Below are 23,030 nucleotides of genomic sequence, written 5' to 3' on the forward strand. Positions count from 1 at the left end.
TATATTTATATACATATATGAAGCTCCTTTATTGCCACTGATTTTCACTTGACAATAAGTTAACTCTCAATTTTTTAACAAATCTGTTTCTCAGAAGAGATTATTTCATAGCTGGCTGACAAATGAACATATCCTCCTTGACCACAATCCAAGACAGACCTGGGTGTGTTTAATACCATTAGAATCAATAGGTGGCATTCACCTACATTTTTTTGTGATAGTGGAAGGGAATTTCCCTCCTCTCCTCTGCCCCACACCATCTCCAAATGTGCTCTGGAGGGCAAATTTAGGGGGTGCATAGGAAGAAAGAGAGAGGGAGATAGTTTCCTTGCACAAGGAAAAAAACTTTGAGTTGACAATCTGATTAAGATAATTGCATCTTCTGCCTCTTTAACAGCGTCTTGGTTTGTGGATTTGGGCAGAAGTGTCTCATTTCTGCTTAACAAAATTCCTCCCAACATTTCATGTTGCATGAAAGCAGAAGCTGCTATTTACCATATTTTCCACTACATTTGGCTTTGTAAATGAGAAATGAAACTCTGAATCAAAAAGGTCTTTCAGTGGCACAGGATATTGCAGGGGAGGGTTTCTGTTCCATTTGCTGCACCCCTCCCAATTTTTCCTTTATTGGAGGTTTTAAAGCAGAGGTTGGATGGTCATCTGATACGAATGCTTTAGTTGAGATTCCTGCATTGCAGGGGGTTGTACTAGATGACCCTTGGAGTTCCACCGAACTCATTCCATGATTCTGCTACTTAGGCTTGCCTGACTCATCCTTGATTTGCAAGATACAAGGCATAAACCATTTGCTGTAGTAGATTAGAAGCAATTATCTACCCAGTTTTGACACATTGTCAATGTATGACTTCAGGTAAACTCATCGACCCATTTGCCTTGGTAAAAGCGGAAGCTTGATTTGTACATTAGTCAACACCTTTGTCTGTCTAATCAATGAATCTGTCTAATGAGGATAAGGAAAAGCATTGAAAAGCGAGCACAGCCTCTGGGCAAAAGTATTGATACTGGGATGGAGACCAAAAAGGATTACCAATCTTACAAAGACAGGCTTGGAGACAGAGCCTAGGAGGGGCGAAAGAACAGAACAAAGTGCAGGGCAGGGAGAAGGCCAAAGCTCTCAATTTTGGTTTCTATTTCTCATTTTTCTCCTCTTAAGCTTAGCTCTCCACATGTCCACACCCGATTCAGGGTCTTTCTCTCTCTCCTAATTTACACAGTTTCTATGTGGGTTGGCCTAATACACATGTTTTTGCAAAGCATATTTTCTCTGATGTTTATATTTTTCTTACTTGAATGCATTTTTCTATGTTACTTTCATAGGGACATAGGAAGCTGCCGTATACAGACTCAGACCCATTGATCTATCTAGCTCACTATTGTCTACACTGACTGCCAACAGATCTCCAGGGTTACAGGAATGGATCTCTTCCAGCCCTACCTGGAGACACCAGGGATTGAACCTGGGATCTTCTACATGAAAGGCAGATGCTCTGCCACTGAGCTATGGCCCTTCCCAAGAGCTATTCCACTCCCCTTGCCAATTTTCAGAAATATATGCATTTTTATGCACTCTTTACATTTGCTTATTCATTTTTGTGCATATTACTTGGCTGGAAAACTGCACTGCAAAATTCAGAGAAGTGTGAATCTTGAAGGATGGCTGGGTTTCAGTTTGCACATTTTGGAAAGTACAAATTAGGTAGATTCACATTAAAATGCAAACTGAATCAAATTTCCGATCTTCTGGAGAACACCATGTTGGCTATCCCAGACTTGTGCAAAATTCACAGAGTAATGCATACCGATAAATTGATCACCATGTGATGATTCAAACACAATAGTTCCCAGTCTCACTTTCCCAAGAGATACTCAACTTTTGATTGGCATACATGTTGCAAGCCACGTATGATTCATGACTCCATGTTTCATGACTGTGTGCAATCCTAAGTATTTATACTATATATTTAGCATCACAATGACACTTAGGTGACTGTACACACCTGTAATTTAAAATAACGAGCTTAGGCTTCAACATTCAACAGCTGGAATGTACATCAATTAGCAGAAGCATTGCATAAAAACAAAACAAAACAAAAACAAACCATCAAGCCTTGATCTGTTATGTTTTAATTGATTTTTGCCTGAATACAAAACAATGAATGAATCAACAAACACTGTAGTGGTGAACTCAGAGCAGAGTCAATACATTTATACCATAACAAATAAATAATGTGAATATAGTACATTAAGATTGTTGCAAATTCCCACGCCATGGAGAAACCTGGTTGGCTTATGGAGTACGTGTTTGTGTACTCACATAGCTAATGAAAAGAAACCAGGTTGCATCAGATTAACCAAATCTTGATGTTTAAGCTCACAATGAATATGGTTCTACTTTTCTGTGCTGGCTCCATGTTTTGGGGATCTCTAGTGCAAGATGTTTGGCGGGTGTGCTGAATTTTTCAATTCTCAAATTCTGAACATGTGGGGTACTAAGAGGTTGTAACATGACTTGGGAATTCAAAATATATTTGGGTTGAATTCACATGATTTAGTTTGCATGGTAAATAAAATGTAACGTTGCATAGAAATGATTAAAAATGATTGCCAAGTACTTGCAGTTATATTATAGTGTATATATTTATTTTATCTATATAGTATACATATTTTATATTTCCTGACACTTTCAGAAGGTAAAATTAAAATTATTTGGTTTTCCCCAGTTTATTCTGTAGACCAGTGGGAGGGGTTGAGACCTTTAGAACAGTAGTATACACTTGTTCACACTAATAATATTTTTTGGGAGGTGGGGGGATTCCCATCATCTCCCTAAAAGAGAAAACAGGATTACTTCCAAGTAAATGTGCACAGGATCAGGCTATAATCCTATGCACACTTCCTTAGCGAGCAAGCCCCACTGAACAAGATGGGGGACACCTGGCTTGAGAGCAGTACATGTGAAAAGGATCTAGGAGTCTTGGTTGACCACAAACTTGACATGAGCCAACAATGTGACACGGCAGCTAAAAAAGCCAATGCAATTCTGGGCTGCATCAATAGGAGTATAGCATCTAGATCAAGGGAAGTAATAGTGCCACTGTATTCTGCTCTGGTCAGACCTCACCTGGAGTACTGTGTCCAGTTCTGGGCACCACAGTTCAAGAGGGACACTGAAAAACTGGAACATGTCCAGAGGAGGGCAACCAAAATGGTCAAAGGCCTGGAAACGATGCCTTATGAGGAACGGCTAAGGGAGCTGGGCATGTTTAGCCTGGAGAAGAGGAGGTTAAGGGGTGATATGATAGCCATGTTCAAATACATAAAAGGATGTCACATAGAGGAGGGAGAAAGGTTGTTTTCTGCTGCTCCAGAGAAGCGGACACGGAGCAATGGATCCAAACTACAAGAAAGAAGATTCCACCTAAACATTAGGAAAAACTTCCTGACAGTAAGAGCTGTTCAACAGTGGAATTTGCTGCCAAGGAGTGTGGTGGAGTCTCCTCCTTTGGAGGTCTTTAAGCAGAGGCTTGACAACCATATGTCAGGAGTGCTCTGATGGTGTTTCCTGCTTGGCAGGGGGTTGGACTCGATGGCCCTTGTGGTCTCTTCCAACTCTATGATTCTATGAACTCAAGCCTTCTTTTAACGTTACCAGGACTAGGGCTAGGGAGACCTGAGCTGAAATCACACAGGCCACGAAGCTCAAGTCCTTTGTCAGGCTAGTTAGCCTAATCCTACCTCACAGAATTGTTGGGAGAAGACTGGAGGGCAGTGGTGGTGGTAGGTGTGTGCGCGCGCGTGCAGAAAAGAACCCAGAGCTTCTTATTTGCATTTCAGTCGTGCATTTTATTGCCATTTATACGGATATAGTTTCAAACGGGATGAGGGGCGTCACGTGTTGAGATCCCGGCATTGCAGGGAGTAGGGTCCCTTGCAAATCCGCAATTCTAGAATTCACTGCCCCAACTCCCCATCTCGTCCTCACAACAACCCTGCGAGGTAGGTGGAGGTTGACGACCCACGAAGGTCACCCAGCCAGCTTCTTGGAGGGAGGGCGAGCTCTACACGCGGGTAAGTAAAGTTAAATCGCCGTGGGCTGCTAGACAGCCAAAAAAGAGCCTACAGCGCTCAATCCTCCTCCTTGCAGCAACCCCCCCCCTCAACTTCAAAAGTCACCCAGCGTCTACAAGACAGTCCTCGTCACGTGACTGCAATGACGCGGCGGGAACGTCATCGGAGGTGACGGGGGGGGGCAGCCGCGGCGGCCGAGAATGGGATTCCGCGGTACGCGGGAAAAAACCTCCCTTCTCTTTTCGCAGAACCACAACAACGGCGACGCAGCCGAAGTCAGGTGACCTCGCGCCACGTGACCGTGCTCGGGTGTGGGGGAGTGGAGGCCTCGCGCCGTGGCTGACAGGATTTATGACAGGAGCCGGGAGGCGGCAGAGCAGCGCTGAGGCGACGCGGCTGCTCCTTCGTGCAGAGGCTGGAAGCGCGGCAGCCCCGCCGGCCGGCCGTTCATTCATTCATTCGTTCACCCGGCGAGGCTCGTCCCGTCCCGCCCTGTCCCCGGCTCAGCGCAGCGTGCGAGGATGACCTGGGGGCTGTGGGGCTTCGCGCTGCTGGGCTGCAGCCTGGCCTCGGCCAGCGGCGTTTACCGGCTGGACGACGCGCTGGGGCTCGCCTCGGAGTTCGACGGCATCGGCGCCCTCAGCGGAGGCGGGGTAGGTTGGGCGGCGGGTGCTGCCGCTACCCCCGGGGGCAGGTGGGGAGGTGTCTGTAGGCGCCTAACCCCGGTCCATGAGGGTCCATGCGCGGGAAATGCGTGTGTGTGTGTGTGTGTGTATGTGTGTTGATGGATCCTATAGAACTGCAGAGTTGGAAGGGACCCCCAAGGGTCATCCAGCACAAAATAATAATAATAATAATAATAATAATAATAATAATAATAATAATAGTTATACCCCGCCCAGCTGGCTGGGTTTCCCCAGCCACTCTGGGCGGCTTTCAACAGAATATTAAAATACAATAATCTCTTAAACATTAAAAGCTTCCCTAAACAGGGCTGCCCCTTGCAGGAATCTCAGCTATAAAGCATCCAGGGCAGCTGGCCACCCAACCTCTGCTTAAAACGGTTCCTTGTGTATCTGTTTCCTTTGTAACACAACCCCAGCCTCCAATAAAAACTAATTCAAACAAAAACACCCTCCGTGCAAGGAGGGAGACGGTTCCGCTGTCCAACAGCTCTTCTGGTCAGGAAGTTCTTCTTGATGTTTATTCGGGAGGGTTATTGTTCCAGTCCGTTGCTATATTACACATTTTTGGTTTTTGGTTTTATATTATGAACCGCTTTGTGATCCTCGGCCGATGGGTGGTATATAAATTTAATAACTAATTAACAGAGGTGTACTTAGGGGGTTGGTGAAACTGGCCTCCGGTTCGGGGTTCCACCCCAAGTGTGTGTGTGTGCAACAATCACCTGTCAGATTATGGAGCGTATGATTTTTACATTTTACAGTATAGAGATATAAACAGTAACTACAGAATTTTTCTTTTTTTCTCTTCTAGGCTACTTCCCGGCTTTTGGTGAATTACCCAGAACCTTATCGCTCTCAGATTTTGGATTATCTTTTTAAGGTAAGTGCGGCATTGCTGTTCTTGTAGACTTTGACCGAGGGCAGTCATTGAATCAACCTCTTTTTGACCTTTTTTTGTTTCTTTTAAGAAATGTTTTAGCTGTCCAGCCTTGTTAGCTATCCTAGGGTGTGTTGCATTATAAAACATCACATAAAAATAGTCGAACCAGAGCACATAAAATGCATCACCAAAATTCCATATAGGTGTTTCTATCCTGGGTGTCAACTGACTTTCTCGACCTCTCCAAGTTGATGGAACAAATATGTCTTTAGTTTGCACTAAAAAGAAAGTAAGGCGGATCTCAGCCATACTTGTGAGGAAGGGTGTTTCATAACTGACGTGGCACTTAGTGCTCTGGCAGCAACATTCTGGACTGCTTTCAGGGGCTGCTCCATGTGTTAATGTGCTGACAGGTATTCTTTACCGTAGTTAGATTTTTATAAAACCTGTATGCAGTGCTTGATATCATGACCTAAACCTTATCAGTGCATTAATATCAACTGATTTTTTTTTTGCCATGGTGTATGCTTGATGTTTGCTTTATACATCTGGCAAATAAGATGTAAGAATTTGAGCTAGGATGTTTTTATTATTCTCACCCCCCCCCCCGCCCTGCTGCTTACTGTTGTGTTTATTGACATTGATAACACTAGTCAAATAGCTTGTGGAAGCTTAGTGGCTGCTTAAATGTGACAAAGTGCTGTAAATTCATGTTGCAGTTGGGCTTGTAAATATTCTCAAGACAGGACCATCAGCGAAGCCTCAAACTCTCCCTCCGTGAAACTAAGATGTACTGCTTTTCATTTCAACATTAAGAATGTTGACGAAAGACTGCAGTTCAGAATAGAATGTGAGAAATGTACTTACAGAAACAGCCTGGGTATTTGGGCAATGCTGAAGTGGTGAAGGAGTGTGGTGAGCAGCACAGTGCTGGGGCTTTTTCAGAGCAAGAATAATGTCTTCTTCTGGAGTGCTTAGGAAATTTATGGTCTTTCCTGGTAAATGAAATGGTAAATGATAACGAGGCTTTCAATATTATTTGTGCTGCTTGTGACAAAATGGTGTTGAGGAATATGATAAGCTTTTTATTTCTTTTCAGGCAAAATTCTTATTAGTTCAATTTATTGCTTGCCTTTCATCAACAGGTTCCAGGGTGCGCTTCAACAACTTAAAATACTATATTAAAAAGAGTTTAACCCCAATTGCAGTCAAAAGAACAGAGTGAATCCTAAAGATGTACGTCAAAGGCCATGGTGAAGATGTGCATCTTCAGCATGCATCAGAAATTGTATACTAAAGGTGCCAAATGCACCTCTATGGGGAGGGAATTCCACAAATTAGGGACTACTACAAATAATGTCTTCTCCTAGGCTGCCCTCGCACAACCTTCTGAGGGCAGTGGAACTACCAAGAAGTGGGATACAAATGGGAATGATGGAGAAACTGAAACCCTTTATTGGGAGATGTGAAATAAATATACATTTCCTCCATGATCATATTTTTTTTTCAGTTTCCAAGTTTATTGATCGGAGCAGAAAATAACAAGAATAGTTAAATCAAACAGTTTAGGGGGGAAACCTTAGTTCAAACTATTCCCAATAATGGTACAATCTACATCAAAGTACAAGAAAAAAGTTAATAAGATAATATTTTAAAATTCAACTAGGTGTTTCAATATATGTATTTTGCTACAAAGTCATAGTACTGCACACAAAACAGTCTATGATCTCAATGTTATTGTTGATGACTTGGAGTGAAATTCAAATTTCTGCATCCTGTGTATCCCCCCTGCCCTCCTGCCCTGTAGAGTTCCCCCATCAGGTCAGGCTAGCCCTGTTGTTGATGCTGGAGAATAAATTTCTAAGAAGTAAGAGGTTTACAAAAAAAACCCAAGGTCTTTAACATTTTCTCAATCAGATTGGCAGGGCAGAATTGTCATTTGAATCTCTTCCGAGAGGTTAAGACCTCTTTGGAGTTACTACGTGACACTGTTTACTATGTGAAGACAGCCGGCAAGTTTCAAATCCATGGCATATGGCTATTTTTTTGCTTATTGATCCATTACTGGTGCTGGCTGGTTTCTTTGAAGGCTAACAGGATTTAACTGGAGCCAGGTCTCAGCCCTGCAAAGCATGAATCAGCGTTGCAGGGGATTGGACTACAGGACCCTTGAGTTTCATTTCAACTCTGCCGTTCTACGATTCTATGTTTGTGCTTCTGTGAATAATTTTTTTAACATATTGAAGGCAATTATTTTTTGTAATTGGGATTACTGTTCTTCGAGGGAATCTAATAAGCTGCAAAATAATTGACCTTGCAGAAGAAACTTCCTTGCAATATGCAAAATTTTGCATAACAATGGAAAATATATACATAAATATAAAGAAAGAAAGAAAGATGGAATGAGATAAAATGAGCAACAAAAGTATTCTTCTGCTTTTGGTAATAAGCAATGCAATGATCCTGGCAAGGGCTCAGGGCGGTGTTGTGGGGTTCCTTCCAGCCTGGAGAAAGTGCTGTGTTTCATAGCCTGTTTCCCATTCCACTTACCCGTATTTTTCGCTCTATAAGACGCACCAGACCACAAGACGCACTTAGTTTTTGGAGGAGGAAAACAAGAAAAAAAATATTCTGAATCTCAGAAGCCAGAACAGCAAGAGGGATCGCTACACAGTGAAAGCAGCAATCACTCTTGCTGTTCTGGCTTCTGGGATAGCTGTGCAGCCTGCATTCGCTCCATAAGACGCACACACATTTCCCCTTACTTTTTAGGAGGGAAAAGGTGAGTCTTATAGAGCAAAAAATACAGTAATTGTAGGAAGGTACAGTACATACAGCCAATATCACTGCCATGTTCTTTTCTCTTACTGGGATACAACTGTACGTGTCCCTGTAAAACAATTGCAGAAGAGCCACAGAGCTCATTTTTGCAGCACACAGAGAGGGGAAAGGCTGATGAAAGGTGAAGACATAATAGGCTTCTGTACCAAGCTGCTTTGTAAAGATGTATTAAAATCCCTTTCCCTAGTGCTGGTGTTGCTGGGCGACTAGTTCTATTAGCACTGCAGAACTGGTCCTCTGTGGGATATTGACTGCCAGCGTCTCAAAGGCTCTGGAGCCTGACTTCTTATGTGCAGTGTACGCTTGCACAGCCACTGTTTTGGCATATCATGTGCAAGCACAATCTCTGTTTTCAGTCAAAGAGGTAATGATTGTTGAGCATCATAGTAGGTGATAAGTCAGTACCACAGTCTTGACTGCAAATTATTTCCTATTTACATGATGCACTGTGATCCATGAATAGCATAAATATTAACACTGCTTCCTCTTCTTTTTCCCCTGAAGCCAAATTTTGCTGCTGCTTTACAAATCCTCAAAGTAGAGATTGGCGGAGATGCACAGTCCACAGGTATGAGCTGTTGAGGAAAGAGATTTAACCACAAAGCATTGTAATAATGCTGTAATTATGGGTTAGTTAGTTCTAAACATTGTCAACCAAGTTGCTCACCACGAGCTTTGCATGATATACTGATTGTGCCTCTTTACTAGGTTCTGGAAAACTGATTCTGTTATGGTTGGAACAAAATACTCAATAGTGGAGATTTTTCTCAAGCCCCTTGATGGGGATATAATTGCCCTTCCCCAGAGTTATGTTGATAATTTGATAAGCAGGGTGGGTGTAGTACCCCCACAGCTGATCTGTGTACCTGTATGTTTGGGGTGTGTGAGAGTGTGTGGATTCACATGAACAAGCAGGCAGAGGGCCCTCTTGGTAGTGGCACCCACCCTGTGGAACACCCTCCCATCAGATGTCAAACAGATAAATAACTATTTGACTTTTAGAAGACATCTGAAGGCAGGGAAATTTTTAATGGTTGATGCTTTATTGCATTTTTAATATTTTGTTAGGAGCCACCCCTAGTGGCTGGGGCGACCCAGTCAGATGGGTGGCACATTATTATTATTATCATTAATAATATTAAGATTGTTGTGTGTATGGCTTTTTGTTTTTGCAGGGTAGAGGGAACTGTTGTCTAGTGGGTTCCATATTAAGTTTGCGAATATCTCCTGAAAATGGGATGTCCTCTTGCTATAAGCAAGCTTTACTTTGCTGTAAATTCATTGATTTCATTAGCACTTATTTCCAAGTAAGCTTATCAAGGTGCTGTTAAATGGGTAGGCGGAAGCATATATAAAACTTCCCCCTAAGGTCCCACTGTTCGAACCTGTATGTGTGGAGGGCCGCTGATTCACTGTTGAACGTGACACAGCTGTGGACAGCTTGAGGAAGCTCTCTCGCATCTTGGTGCCTGCCCACACCCCCTACAGCAGGTGTAGGGAACTTTTGAGACTCTGGATGTTGTTGAACCACAATGCCCATCAGCCCCTGGAAGCATGGCCAATGGCCAGGGATGGTGGGAATTGTAGTTCAGCAGCATCTAGAGGGCCAAAGGTGACCCACACCTACAGTGAGAGACAAGGGTGAGATCAGCATGTTTAGGGGACCTTCATTGTTGTGGGAGATGCTGAGCTGACCTGTGTGTGTGTGTGTGTGTGTGTGTGTGTGTGTTTGTTTGTTCCTAGAGATCCCCGGTATAAAGCTTTGTCGCTAATCCGGATACGGTCATGGTAAATCACTCGGCCATCCATAAAGCGCACCCAACGGGCTACCGCCCGATTTACGAGTTTCCTGGTTCTTTCAATGGCCATACAGTCTTGCGCACCGCGCCACACAGTTCTTTTCAAGAAGGAGGACCAGCACACTGTCGTCCTGGGACACAGGGCTGCAAATGCATTCAAGTCTCTTTTTATGCTCGACAGCAAGTCCACGCTCCTTATGTTGCCAAGGTCATTCTCCCCTAAATGAATCACCAGGATGTCGGGAGAGCCGAGCTTGGCTATTTTCTCCCGCAGCAAAGGCATCAGTTCCTCCCAACGCATGCCTCTTCTCGCAAACCAGGAAACTCGAACGTCACGTGGCAGACCAAGGTTGGGTGCCAGGCCGCAGCTCACCGCTCGCATGCGGGCCCAATGAACAATGCTGTGACCGCAAATCCACACGCTTCTTCCGGGCATAGCTGGGAATAAAATAGAAAAAAGGAAAGGTAAGCAGACTAAGGGGTAGGTGCAAGGTTGCGAATATACGACTTATAAACATTGGATTTCCACCGGCCCAACTCTTTTATCCTTTCTGCCGGCAACCCCAGGTGCGCGGCCGTGGTGGCGGCCCCGATCCTGAACGAATGTGCAGCGTACTCATGGGGGGGTAGGCCACAAGCCTCGATCGCCTTGCGCATTACTCTAGTGAATTGGTACCTCAACAGGGGCGACCCATCCTCGTGTATCAGGAACGGTCCCGGGATGGCAGGTCTAAGGCGGAGAAACCGCCTTGTGTCCTTCACCGGACATGGGCCCTGCTGGGCCGACGCCGTGAGCTTGAGCAGGACACCCTTGCCAGTCTGATCGGTCTTGGACTGACGCACCAGTACTGACACAGCAGATTCAGATAGCTGTACATCCTCACACAGGAGGCCGCGAGTTAAACCCCGAGCACTGGCTTCACACACAACCTCACCAACTCTGAGCGCACCAAAAAAGGCTATAGCGTAAGCCGCCGAGAAGAGCCGTGCCTCAAACTTAGACCAACAAATTGTCCTGAGCTTTACGCGTATCTGAGATAGCAATCCATAAGAGATAGGCTTACGACCAACGGTCCTGGGCGGTTGTAACCTGCCCCAACCTTCAATGGCTCTACGGATCAGAAAATCGCTACATGGGTCTTGCGCAAACGTCGCCTTTGAAAAGAAGCTGATGGCTGCTACGTGGATCTTTAAAGTTTTCGTAGCACGTCCGAGGTCATCCAGATGGGACAGATACTGCAGGACGTCATCAGTGGTGGGGGGTGTGTTATGTGACAGCCCAGACAACCCAAACCTGAAACCCAGGAAATCACACCAGGCCTTCTTATAGGACCTGAGCGTGGAAGGTGCCACCGACGCTAATACTCCCTGTATCACTTTGCGTCTCCAACGTTCCACAGGTACTCCGGAAAGGGTTCGGGCGACAGTTGTGCTCCAGGTGCGAGCGACCGGAAACGAGGAATCTGGAATCGAGACAAGGCGTCGGCTATGTCGTTATTGGCACCTGGTACGAATTTGGCTGAAAATAAGATATTGTACTCAAGGCAACGGAGGACAAACGCCCGCAGGAGAGAGGAGACCCTCGCAGACCGCGATGACTGCCTGGCAAGAATGTTCACCACCGCCAGGTTGTCGGTCCTGAAGCACACTCGGTGATCTCGGAACTCCTCTGTCCAGATGTGCACAGCCACTACTATTGGAAAGAACTCGAGAAAGGTGAGATCCCGCGTGATGGCCTGACCCTGCCATGCTGAGGGCCAGCGTTGCGCGCACCAGCGCCCTTTGAAATACAAACCGAAACCTAAAGACCCTGCTGCGTCCGATTGAACCTGAAAGTCGGATGATAGATTCAAAACATCCTGCCAAAGAGAGACCCCGTTATATTTTTCCAAAAAGGCTGACCAGACCTCGAGATCTGCTTTGACTGACCTGGGGAGGCGAACCCTGTGGAGGGGGTGTTTCAGACCGACTGACAATCTGGCAAGGCGAGCACAGAAGGGGCGTCCGGGGGACACCACCCTGCACGCGAAGTTAAAGTGGCCCAATAAAGATTGAATTTGCCTAAGGGTGATCTTCCTAAGCTTAAGAGTGTCCTGAATTAGTTGTTTAAGGGCTGCAATCTTTTCGACAGGTAAGCGGGATGACTGGGCCACTGTATCCAGCTCAATGCCAAGGTAAGTTAAGCGCGTGGCTGGTCCCTCCGTTTTCTCGGCCGCAAGAGGGACCCCAAGGTCCTCGGCCAGGGCTGAGAAGGCCTCCAGCAAGGAGGCGCACTCCCCTGTGTTGGCTCCGCCCACGAAAAGGAAATCGTCCAGGTAATGCGTGACCCCAATGGAATTTGCCCTGAAACGCAAGGCCCAATCCAAGAACGTGCTGAAGGCTTCGAATGCCGAACAGGCAACAGCGCAGCCCATTGGCATGGCCCTGTCAACATAGTATTTTCCCTGAAATTTAAAACCCAGCAACCAGAAATCAGCGGGATGCACTGGCAAGAGGCGGAAGGCGGATTCGATGTCACACTTTGCCAACAACGCCCCAGGGCCGAAACTGCGGATCAACTTAACTGCCTGATCGAAGGTGGCGTATTTCACTGTGCATAACTCGGGCGGGATGGCATCGTTGACCGAGCCACCCTTAGGGAAGGACAGATTATGAATGAGCCTGAATTCACCGGGGGTCTTCTTGGGCACAATGCCTAGCGGAGATATGTGCAAATTTGGTATGGGGGGACTATCGAAGGGGCCTGCAACCCTGCCTGCACTGACCTCTTTTGCTATCTTTCTTTCAGCAACTTCCGGTCTCTCTCTAACTGATTTTTGATTGGAAGAATCTTTCGCAATTAGTGAGCCCGCTATGGGAATACGAAACCCACTGGAAAAACCTTCCCTGAGGTAGAAAGCTGCATCCTTATCCGGGTAAAGAGACAGAAGATTGCAAAGGGGGACGAGCTTGATAGGGGAAAAAGCCAATCCCAAGACTACCTCACCGTCTGTTCCCTGCTGCGGGGGCCCCCCTGGAACTGGGATGATGGGACCCCCGGCCCCCACGAAAGGGCTGCTTCCCCCCTCTTAAGCAGGATGTGACAGGGTGGCCCCCGGCGCATCTTTCGCATTCATGTGTGAATTTACAGGATGGCCTTTGGCAAAACCCTTTGTTGTACTCCCAGCACACCCGACGCTTAAAATCCTTCTTTTGGTCACTTCTAGCCGACCGATACGCGTCGACTGGCCTCTTTTCTACGTACGGACCAACAGCCACGGACCATATTCCATTCTCAATCTGATCCCAGCGTGCTGAAGGGATTCTGGACGCCTTCCTTCTGAATTTTTTGTCATAGCTTATGGCCGCCGCCTCCCCCGAAAGGGCACAGGCCGTGCGAATATGTGAAAGGTAGGCGACAAGGTGAACCGCCCGCTTGGGGTAGGCAGCGACAATCGTCCCCATAAAGGCTTGAAAACCATCAAGCCAATTTTCAAACGTCCTAGGCACAGAAGGGTATTTGCTCCTTCTCTTGCCATGCGAGGGCCTCTTTTCACCCCTGCCTAACTCCTCTGCTGGGGGCACTAATTTAAACATGTCAACGAACTCACCATTCAAGATTTTTGCTCGTAGTTTAGGAGATAGATGTTCACCTGGTATAACATCCGAGGTTGAGTAGGTGGATAAGGTGGCGTCTTTTACCAGAGCCCCATCCTTCCACTCCTGGCTCCCCCCAAACTTTTTACGATGGCTATTGGCCCTCCTCGACAGAGCCCAGTCTGGAAGGCCAGAAATTTCCTCGCCCTTCCCCCAATAGGAACCCAGCGACGCGTCGCTATCATACTCTGACGAAGAAGTACCTGTATCATCATCCGAGTCGTCCCTCCGAGACCTGCTCTTCCTACATGTATGCTTCTTCTTTTCGCGCCTCTTACCCGAAGGCTTCTCCGCGGTCGCAGCGGTGGCGGCGCCCTCTTCCTCCTGTTGCGCGTCTTCCGCCGCCGATGAAGCCTCAGAATCTGGCGACTGGGCTCTGGGCCGCTTGTCCTGCGAGCGATTGGAAGAACTAGGGGCAGCAGAATTATTATTGCGAGTAGACTTAGAAGACGCTTTCCCCCCCCGCGCCCGAGACCCAGATGCCGAAGCCCTTGACTGAGACCTAGTCCGCACCGATTGTGTATCATTAAAGAGGGCGGCCGATGTACTTGGCATTTCGTCCCATTGGGAAGACTGAGAACTCTCTGGGAACACCTGGGTATCTGGGATGACATTAGGGGAAGAGGGGGGACTGGGGTTCGCGTCCGGGAAGCGTTGTTCGTATTCATCTATGAAAGCTCTAAAAGCATTCAAGAGGTGGGAGACGGGAGGCCTTGTATTATTACCCCTGCCCTGTCGACCCCGTGATGCGCTCTCTACTGAGCTACGTGTGGCCACAGGCGCGCGCTTCCTCTTGGGAGCCATGAGGTGTGCTTTGTACACTACAAATGCCACAGTATTTGTTAGAGCGTATGTGTGTACGTGTGAGTGTCTGTGTATGTATTAATTAATTAATTATTTAATTATTATTATTATTATTATTATTATTATTATTTATATATGTATATAAATCTATATGTTGTTGTTATTATTATTATTATTGTGTATATATCAAGTTATTCAATTTATTATTATTAATTTTTTTTTTATTTTTTTTAAAATTTATTTATTTATTTATTTATTATGTATTATCTATATATCTGTTTATAGTTTACTATTTATTATTTATCAATTTCTTATTTGTCCTCTCTTACTATACAGTCTCTTTAATATTTCCCAGTATGGTTGTGCTAAATAACCAAATCAAAAACAAGCCAATAAATTCTCAATTTATCCCAGCCTTGTGATTATTATTGCTAATAAAATAAATTTACTCTATGAATTTTGCCTGTGCTACCAGCTGGCAGTGGCTCAATGGGCTGGTAACCACCGTATTGTCACTAGGCAGAAACTCAGGTATATAACTCCCCCTTCTGTGTTAGCCAGATGAGGGCAGCAGCTAGGAGAAAAGCTGCTCCCACTAAACTCCAATTAATAAAGCCAAGACCGCTACCAAGGTTCACTTCCAAAGACCATAAAAACAATAGAACAAAAGAACAAAAGAGCAATAGCTAGCAATCTACTGCCTGCCAGGCACTATAGCCTTGTTATTATTATTGTTAATAGAATAAATATCTTTACTAATTTGTCTGCTACCAGTACCTAGTGGCACTGTGAAATGGTAAACACTGTAAAGTGACTAGGCAGTAAAGCAAATATGACTTCCCCTTTGAATGCTGGCCAGGTGAGGGCAGCAGCTAGGAGGGAAGCCACCCCCGCGAAACTACGATTAATAAAGCTGAGGTATTGCCGGTGGCCGCTGCCAAGCTTCCTACTTGATACAAAAGAACAATAGCTCAGCAATCCTCAGCCTGCCTCAGGTAAGATAAGCTGGCAAAGTACCCTGAAAATGTGCCTCTGGGAACAATAGGCTTAATTACCGCTCATCAGCCGCCTAATTGTTCTGTTGGCAGGCAACACAATGGCGTTTCTATGGCAACATCACACGCTAGCCGACAATAACAGCTGTTCTTTAGCAAGGGCGTTCCTATGGCAACCCCCAAGAGAATCCCCAGGCAGAAACGGCAGAACAGACCGGGAGGTTGCGGACAGGCTCCCACTCCCCCCACCTGGGACCCGAGAATTAAAGCGAACCGGACAAACTGGCCTTCACCCCCTCAGAAGTGGTCCCCACCACACAATAAGGAAATGAATCAAGCCTGGAAGAGGGAGCCTCAAGCCCCTCAGACGTATTCCCCAATATGCGATCCAGGCAATAGCGAAGCTCCAAGCGGCAGGTAACACCGAGAGCACACACAAACCCCTCTGAAATAAGTCCCCACAAAACAGATAGGAGCGGGACTACACGGAGGGGGGGGCAGTACTAGCAGCACACACACACACACACAACACACCCGCACACTCACCCACTGTATAAAGCGGGATGAGGCGGCCGGAACGTGGAAGGGACCCCACAAACGCACGTGGCTGACTGCCTCAAATGCGCAGCAGGCACACACTAGCAGAATTCAACTACTCACACAACCGGCAAGAAAATCGGATGGAGATGGGGGCTGAAAGCAGCAGAACCAGAGGGGGGGGGGGGAGCGGCTTCCCTGCAGAACTCAAAACCTAGTAGCACACCACCCCACCTAAACCCCCCAAAACAACCACAAACCTAAAGCAAACCCAATAGCCAAACACCAACCCGGAAGGCAGGGACCGAAAAGAACAAGGACGCGGCGCACCCGCTCTTAAGGATGGCTCCCCGCTGCCTCAGACGCCAACGGGCAAAGCGCAGCCGCTCTGCTCCCTTCCTGGGCCAAAGACGCTACCGACTAGCCTGCACGCTCCGGCGGCCAGTGGAAAGATTAGGCAAGATACGGGAGGGGGGGTGCAACAGCAGCGTAACCCAGAAGGCGCGCCCGTCAGCTGTTAAGCGCGCAGAAAAGAGGTTAAAGGAGTAGGGAGGTAGAAGGTTGTACTAGCGATAATTAGGGATAAGCGGAAAGTACAGGGAGGTAAGACGATAGGACGGTAGCGCAAAACTTCCCTCAGTGAACGTCTGCTTCGGAAATGCTCCACGTGGTCGCTCCTCACCGGAAGAAAGAACAGCTGACTCGCGAGGGGCGAAGGGAGAAGAATGAGGCCGGGGAAAGGCTGGCGCTGCAGCAAAATGCTGCTGAACACGCCCCCACCGTGGCCCCCGGTTGGATGGCCACCGAGGGGGCGTGAGCGCCAGCCATGTGAGTGGGCAGCAGGGGGCCACGCCCCCTGCTAGCCGGAGCTCGAGCCCCGACCACAACCCCTCCCCTCCCCTTCGGGGAGGAGAGTCTTTCCTAGAGAAGAGGTGGGAAGCTGAGAGGTGTTTTGTGGGGAGGTGTGTTAAGATAAGGGGATACCATCACCTCCCAGTTACTGTACTGGTATCAACAAAGATCAGTGTTTTATTAAATTGTATTTATGGTTTTATTGCATATTTTGGGTTTTTTATTTGCTGTATACTGCTTAGAGGTATGTTATATATTAGGTGGCATAGATATGGTCTTATTATTATTATTGCTATATATGTAGCTGGAGGATGTTGAGGTTGACAGATGTAGCTATTAAGAATAGTTTTTGTTTTTGTCCATGGAGTTTTCTTGGCAGGGATACTGGATAGTTAGAATGGTGTTATTATTGTTCCATATTACATGAAGTTCTCAATCTAATGCAACTGGACATAGATCATAAACAGAGAACAGTTCGCCTTGTAAATGAGGCATGCATATCCTGGGCTGGCAAAGCACTGCATAAGCTGGATGGTACAGCTGATTTATATTTAGAACATTTAATTAGCATTGTTTTTCATTAGCATTATTTCAGTGCAGAGTCATGAGTGGGTGAATGCCAAGCGTAAGCGTATAATATCTTTGGACTTTATCAAAATTGGTTTCTATGATTTATGAAGAACCCCGCAACATAACATGGCGCCATCTGGGCACCACATTTCATCTACATTTCAGATTTTAGTATTTTTTGCCATCCTGTTTCATGTGCTTGTGATTCTCCAGCAGATAAGCCCCAGAATAACCTGACTTAAAGTATAGCTTTCCACTCAGTAAGTTCTTACAACCTGTGATTACAGGATAGGCATTGGAATGTCTATAGAAGATCAGGTTTCTTAATGTAGGTGTATAAGTACAGAGAACTGCATTTGTTGTTAATCTCCTTCTTCCCTTGATGCTATCCAGGGTGCTAAAATTGGTGTAAGAATAACATTGCATGTCCAGTTTCATGATATACATATAGTTTACACGTGTTGAGAAATGTATATTAGATTGATGTAGCAAAGGATGTGTAACACATTGCTGAGCTACAATTTTGTTTTCCTTCTGTAGATGGAACTGAACCATCCCACATGCACTATGAAGATGATGAAAATTATTTCCGGGGCTATGAATGGTGGCTGATGAAAGAAGCTAAAAAGAGAAACCCTAATATTAAATTGATTGGTAAGACCTGCAGACCTGTGAGGTGTGACGTTTTGTCCTTCTTACCCTGTAATTTGAGAGGACCTTTGTGATTCATTTTAAACCATTCTGTTCCAATGTAACGTGCAGCATGCTTTAAATAATATTGATTTACTCAGCTTGGAGTGTGTGTGTTGTGTGTGTGAGAGAGGCTGGGTTTGCACAACTTTGCAAGCCCAAACTGTGGCTCACCAGGACCATATGAATTTGGAAGCTCTCAGAGCTGATGCTTTTCAGGCCTATGCTGTCCTGAAGTTAGCCAGTGTTTGGCTTTGCATGTCATTCAAACCCAGGCTGGTGGTTATTCTCTTTACTCACTAGCTATGAGCTGCTACCAAGAAAAAAACCATAGGTGGTGGCGGGGGGTGGGGGTGGGGAGGGTGGAGAGAAAAGAAGGCATCCTCTGCTGTTGTTACTGCTTATATAGGAATGAGTTGGTGGGCAGATGGAGCGATTTTGACCTGTCAGGCTTTATTTATTAATTCGTTTAAAAAAGAAAGAAGCCTTTTACATAATGATTAAACTGTAAACATTTTGCTTCTCCCCAATACCCCCCTTCACTAAAAATTTGGTTTCGGTCAGCACCCCATGATTAACACACACTTAAGGGATTTTGTAGTTTGAATCCCCCGCACCATTTCCAGATCATTTCTGTTATATAAACGTATAATAAAATGCTCTTAAATTTGAAACGGAAGATTTGGGGATGTATTGTGATGGGAGCATAGGGTTAAGAGAACATTATGATTTTCATATAAAAACTCCAATATACCACATGCTTTGATACCAAAATTACCATTGCAATTGATAAGGAAACCTTATTGAATAAATTCAGCCTGTTTTGTAAAAATACAATATGCAGGAACCTGTAACACTTCTGGAAAATTAAATTGTGATGTTGGTTGGGGACTGAGGTGAAGCCACAGGAACAAGCAGCGCATTGTATAGTCTCTTGTAGGGTGTCCCAAAGAAAATCAGCATAACCTGGAAGGGCTGACAACAAATGAGGAAGACTAGATGCCTGGGGCTGTTGTTTGCCTCTTTTGATAGCCTTCTACTCATAATGTCACAAATGCCTTCCCATGACAGAGTTAGGCAACACATATTTCCCATGCATTGTAGTATCTTCCTCTTTTAGGAGTGCCCATTGCAACGGCATGCTGCCTCACCTTCCTGTTTTGGCATTTCTTTGCCCACACAATCAACATGTCATTTCCTGAGTGCTTGATTTGTTTTTCCCCACCTGTGGATGTTTCATGGAAAATACATGAGTTCTGAGAATGTGCACACTCAGAATATGAAGGAAGCCCAGGACCAGCCCGAAGCAGTGCTGGTCACCTGACTGTAATTGTTCCTTCTGATAACTCCATGAGGTGTACCACTGGGTGAAAAGCACTGTTCTGTGGCATACAGTAAAGGAGGGCCTGATAGCAAAAAGAGTGCAGTTTGGACCGGCTGAGCCTTTGAGTGTTTGTTGGTTGCATTGTTTCTCCGCAGGCACTTAAGCCCACAGCTTTGCCGGAGGAAGAGAGGGAAGGCCCAGTAGCATGGGGTATTGTTTGTCGGCACACATTTCTGGAGAGAATGAAAAGAGAATTTATAGTTATATTTGTGGGGTACCGTGGAACTACTGAATCAAAACGTACCAACGAAAGAAAATTGATGTTTAGTGCTGCCTGATCGCCAAACCATGGTTTGGTTAGTTACCTGGGCAGGTGTGCTTCTCTTCTCCCCTCTACCTCATCTCTCATGTCGACATGCCCTAAGAGCCAATAGTTATTAACAATAGTGCAGATACAGTGGTACCTCTGGATGCAAACGGGATCCGTACCGGAGCCCCGTTCGCATCCAGAAGCGAACGCAACCCGTGTCCGCGCGTCTGCACGTGCGCGGGTTGCAATTTGCTGCTTCCGCGCATGCGCATGATGTCATTTTGACCGTCTGCGCATGTGCGAGTGGCGAAACCCGGAAGTAACACACTCCGTTAGTTCCGGGTCGCCGCAGTGTGCATCCCGAAAATACTTATCCCGAAGCTACTTCAACCCAAGGTATGACTGTATTCTAGTTAGCCCAAACCAGTTTCCCTACCTGCTTCTAGCCATGCTTCTAGCTTCTTAGACTGGGCTTGGCATTAGCATCCCCATGAATGTAATTTGCTTTTTAATCTCCTTGGTTGCCAGCCAGACAGCAGGCTAAACTCAGGGGGCTGGTACTGGTGTACAAAGCCTTACATAGATTGGGACACGGATACCTAGCCGATAATTTCACCCCTTTACACCCAGTTGAGCACTGTACTCTGCAGGAGAGGGCCTCCCTCAGACATCATCTCATCAGGAGGTCCATTTTGTGCTGTTGTTTGCATCCGTGGGCTTTGTGAGACAATGGAGGAGTGCGCCTTTTGGGGGTGAGGTCAAGCTGTTGGACTGTTGCAGCGCCTGCTGTACAATGCTGGACTAATGCCTTTTGTTTGGCGGCATCTACCCTTTGGAACTCCCACCAGCTATATATCAAGCAGACGCTGCTGTCTTTTTGGCACCTGTTGAAGACCTCCCTTTTCCTGCAAGCATTCTAAGTGGAGATGATGATGATGATAATAATAATAACAAAAATTATGATTATTATTATTAATTTCTACCCCACGCATCTGGCTGGGTTTCCCCAGCCACTCTGGGCAGCTTTCAACAGAACATTAAAAACAGAATAAAACTTCAAACATTAAAAACTTCCCTGAACAGGGCTGCCTTTGAAAAGTCGGATAGTTGCTTATTTCCTTGACATCTTCTGGGAGGGCGTTCCACAGAGCGGGCGCCACTACTGAGAAGACCCTCTGCCTGGTTCCCTGTAACATCACTTCTTGAATGAGGGAACTGCCAGAAGGCCCTCAGCGCTGGACCTCAGTGTCTGGGCTGAACGTTGGGGGTGGAGATGCTCCTTCAGAGATCTTTGTACCAATCTTTCTCTGTTTTGAATGTTTTTATTAATGCAGTCATTGATCGTTAATTGCTTGGGGGTGGTTCATGGGGAGCTATTCATAAAGGAAATACAGTGGTACCTCAGGTTACAGACGCTTCAGGTTACATACGCTTCAGGTTACAGACTCCGCTAACCCAGAAATAGTACCTCGGGTTAAGAACTTTGCTTCAGGATGAGAACAGAAATTGTGCTCCGGCGGCGCAGCAGCAGCAGCAGCAGGAGGCCCCATTAGCTAAAGTGGTGCTTTAGGTTAAGAACAGTTTCAGGTTAAGAATGGACCTCTGCAACGAATTAAGTACTTAACACGAGGTACCACTGTAAAATAATAAATAATGACAGCAAGCTCTGAAATTGAAAATTTAGGGGGGAGGTGCCTCTTCAAGATGGTAGATATTATACTCCCATGGCCAAAGAAGTAGGAAGCTTTCTGTATAATTTCTAAAAACCAGAACTGAGTGGTGCCTCACTGGTTTCAAGAGCAAAGAAATGTGTGGATTGTTCTGTAGTGTGAGCACACCCACAATGCCTCTCCTGCAGGGTAGGTTGAAGTTTGAACTGTCCTATTTTGAGAATAAGGGCTGTGTGCTAAGCTTTTCCGTTGTATTAATTTTATGCTTGTTTTTTTCCTTCTCTTTACAGGGTTGCCCTGGGCTTTTCCAGGATGGGTTGGGAGGGGTGAGAACTGGCCCTATGATTATCCGGATGTCACTGCTTATTATATTGTGTCCTGGATTATAGGCGCTAAAAGATTTCATGATTTGGACATTGACTACATCGGGGTTAGTAAAGGAATTCCTCTTTAAATACTTTTGAACATGATTCATGTTAGAGATTCCAAAGTCATCTAATACAAGCCTGCTTCGACCATTTTCCTGAAAAAAATCCACTGGGTTACTTCACACCCCTCCCCTCAATTATTAAAAGACTGTAATGATTAGGAAACATTGGTGCGCACACTTTAGGCTTATGGGATTTGCCTTGTTTTTTTGTCCTAGAACCTCAAGATCCACCAGTCAGAGCCTGGGACAAAAGACATACGTTTCCTTTGTGTACACATTTATACACAAACACACCCATCCTTTTTCCTACCTGTAACACTTGGAGAAGGTGCTGCAATTAAACAATTCTGAGCCCAGGCATTTGTTTTTACTACCAGAACTGCATTGAACTTATGTTCCTTCCCTCCACCCCACCCCAATTTTCAGTCCTCCTTCTCCTGCTTTCCTCATTTCTGTTGTTGTTGTTGTTGTTGTTGAACAGTTGGTAGTCAGAATTTGTTGCTCATCTACTTTTAATCACCCAGAGATTTACTAGTAGAGATTGCAGATCTTCCTTTAGGCCATCCACCACTGCCTGCCTTTCGTATCTGTGTGCATTATTACCACACGTTGGGCGAGGACAGAGAGCGTAGCTTCCAGTGCAGATCCTTAAGTCTGGACAGTTTCTTCTGCAGTATATCATACCTAGAGAAACCAGAGGCTTCATAAGTACTAGGAGCAAAACCTTAACCTGGTTCATGTGTAGCGCCTTTTGCCCTTCACGCTTAAGGTCAGCAAGCTCAGGCAGGGCATGCTAGGAATTCGATTTGAGTGTGTCTTCTCTTACCTTTGTATCACTTCTTTTTTTTTTTTTTTGGTATTTTTAGATCTGGAATGAACGGTCTTTTAGCAGCAAATATATCAAGGTAGGTCAACTG

General features: G+C 45.7%; 1 protein-coding gene and 1 non-coding gene across 4 annotated transcripts in view; one reads left to right on the plus strand and one right to left on the minus strand.

Annotated features, from left to right (window-relative positions):
* Positions 1 to 1,457: 1,457 nt before the first annotated feature.
* Positions 1,458 to 1,532, minus strand: TRNAE-UUC (transfer RNA glutamic acid (anticodon UUC)). The gene has a single exon. It is a non-coding gene; the product is annotated as a tRNA-Glu (tRNA).
* A 2,722-nt stretch (positions 1,533 to 4,254) lies between these two features.
* GALC (galactosylceramidase) overlaps positions 4,255 to 23,030 on the plus strand; it is a 45,233-nt gene continuing 26,457 nt past the window's right edge. For 2 of the 3 annotated variants that reach the window (XM_028718118.2, XM_028718111.2), the window contains exons 1-6: positions 4,255 to 4,742; positions 5,587 to 5,655; positions 9,001 to 9,064; positions 18,230 to 18,343; positions 21,974 to 22,113; positions 22,980 to 23,018. In XM_028718118.2, coding sequence (XP_028573951.2) covers positions 4,611 to 4,742; positions 5,587 to 5,655; positions 9,001 to 9,064; positions 18,230 to 18,343; positions 21,974 to 22,113; positions 22,980 to 23,018 — 558 coding nt within the window. In that variant the 5' untranslated portion in view covers positions 4,255 to 4,610. The remainder of the gene's footprint in view (positions 4,743 to 5,586; positions 5,656 to 9,000; positions 9,065 to 18,229; positions 18,344 to 21,973; positions 22,114 to 22,979; positions 23,019 to 23,030) is intronic. The other variant, XM_077924983.1, reaches the window with a different exon arrangement.

The sequence above is a fragment of the Podarcis muralis genome, chromosome 1 (genome assembly GCF_964188315.1).
Source record: "Podarcis muralis chromosome 1, rPodMur119.hap1.1, whole genome shotgun sequence".
NCBI lineage: Eukaryota > Metazoa > Chordata > Lepidosauria > Squamata > Lacertidae > Podarcis > Podarcis muralis.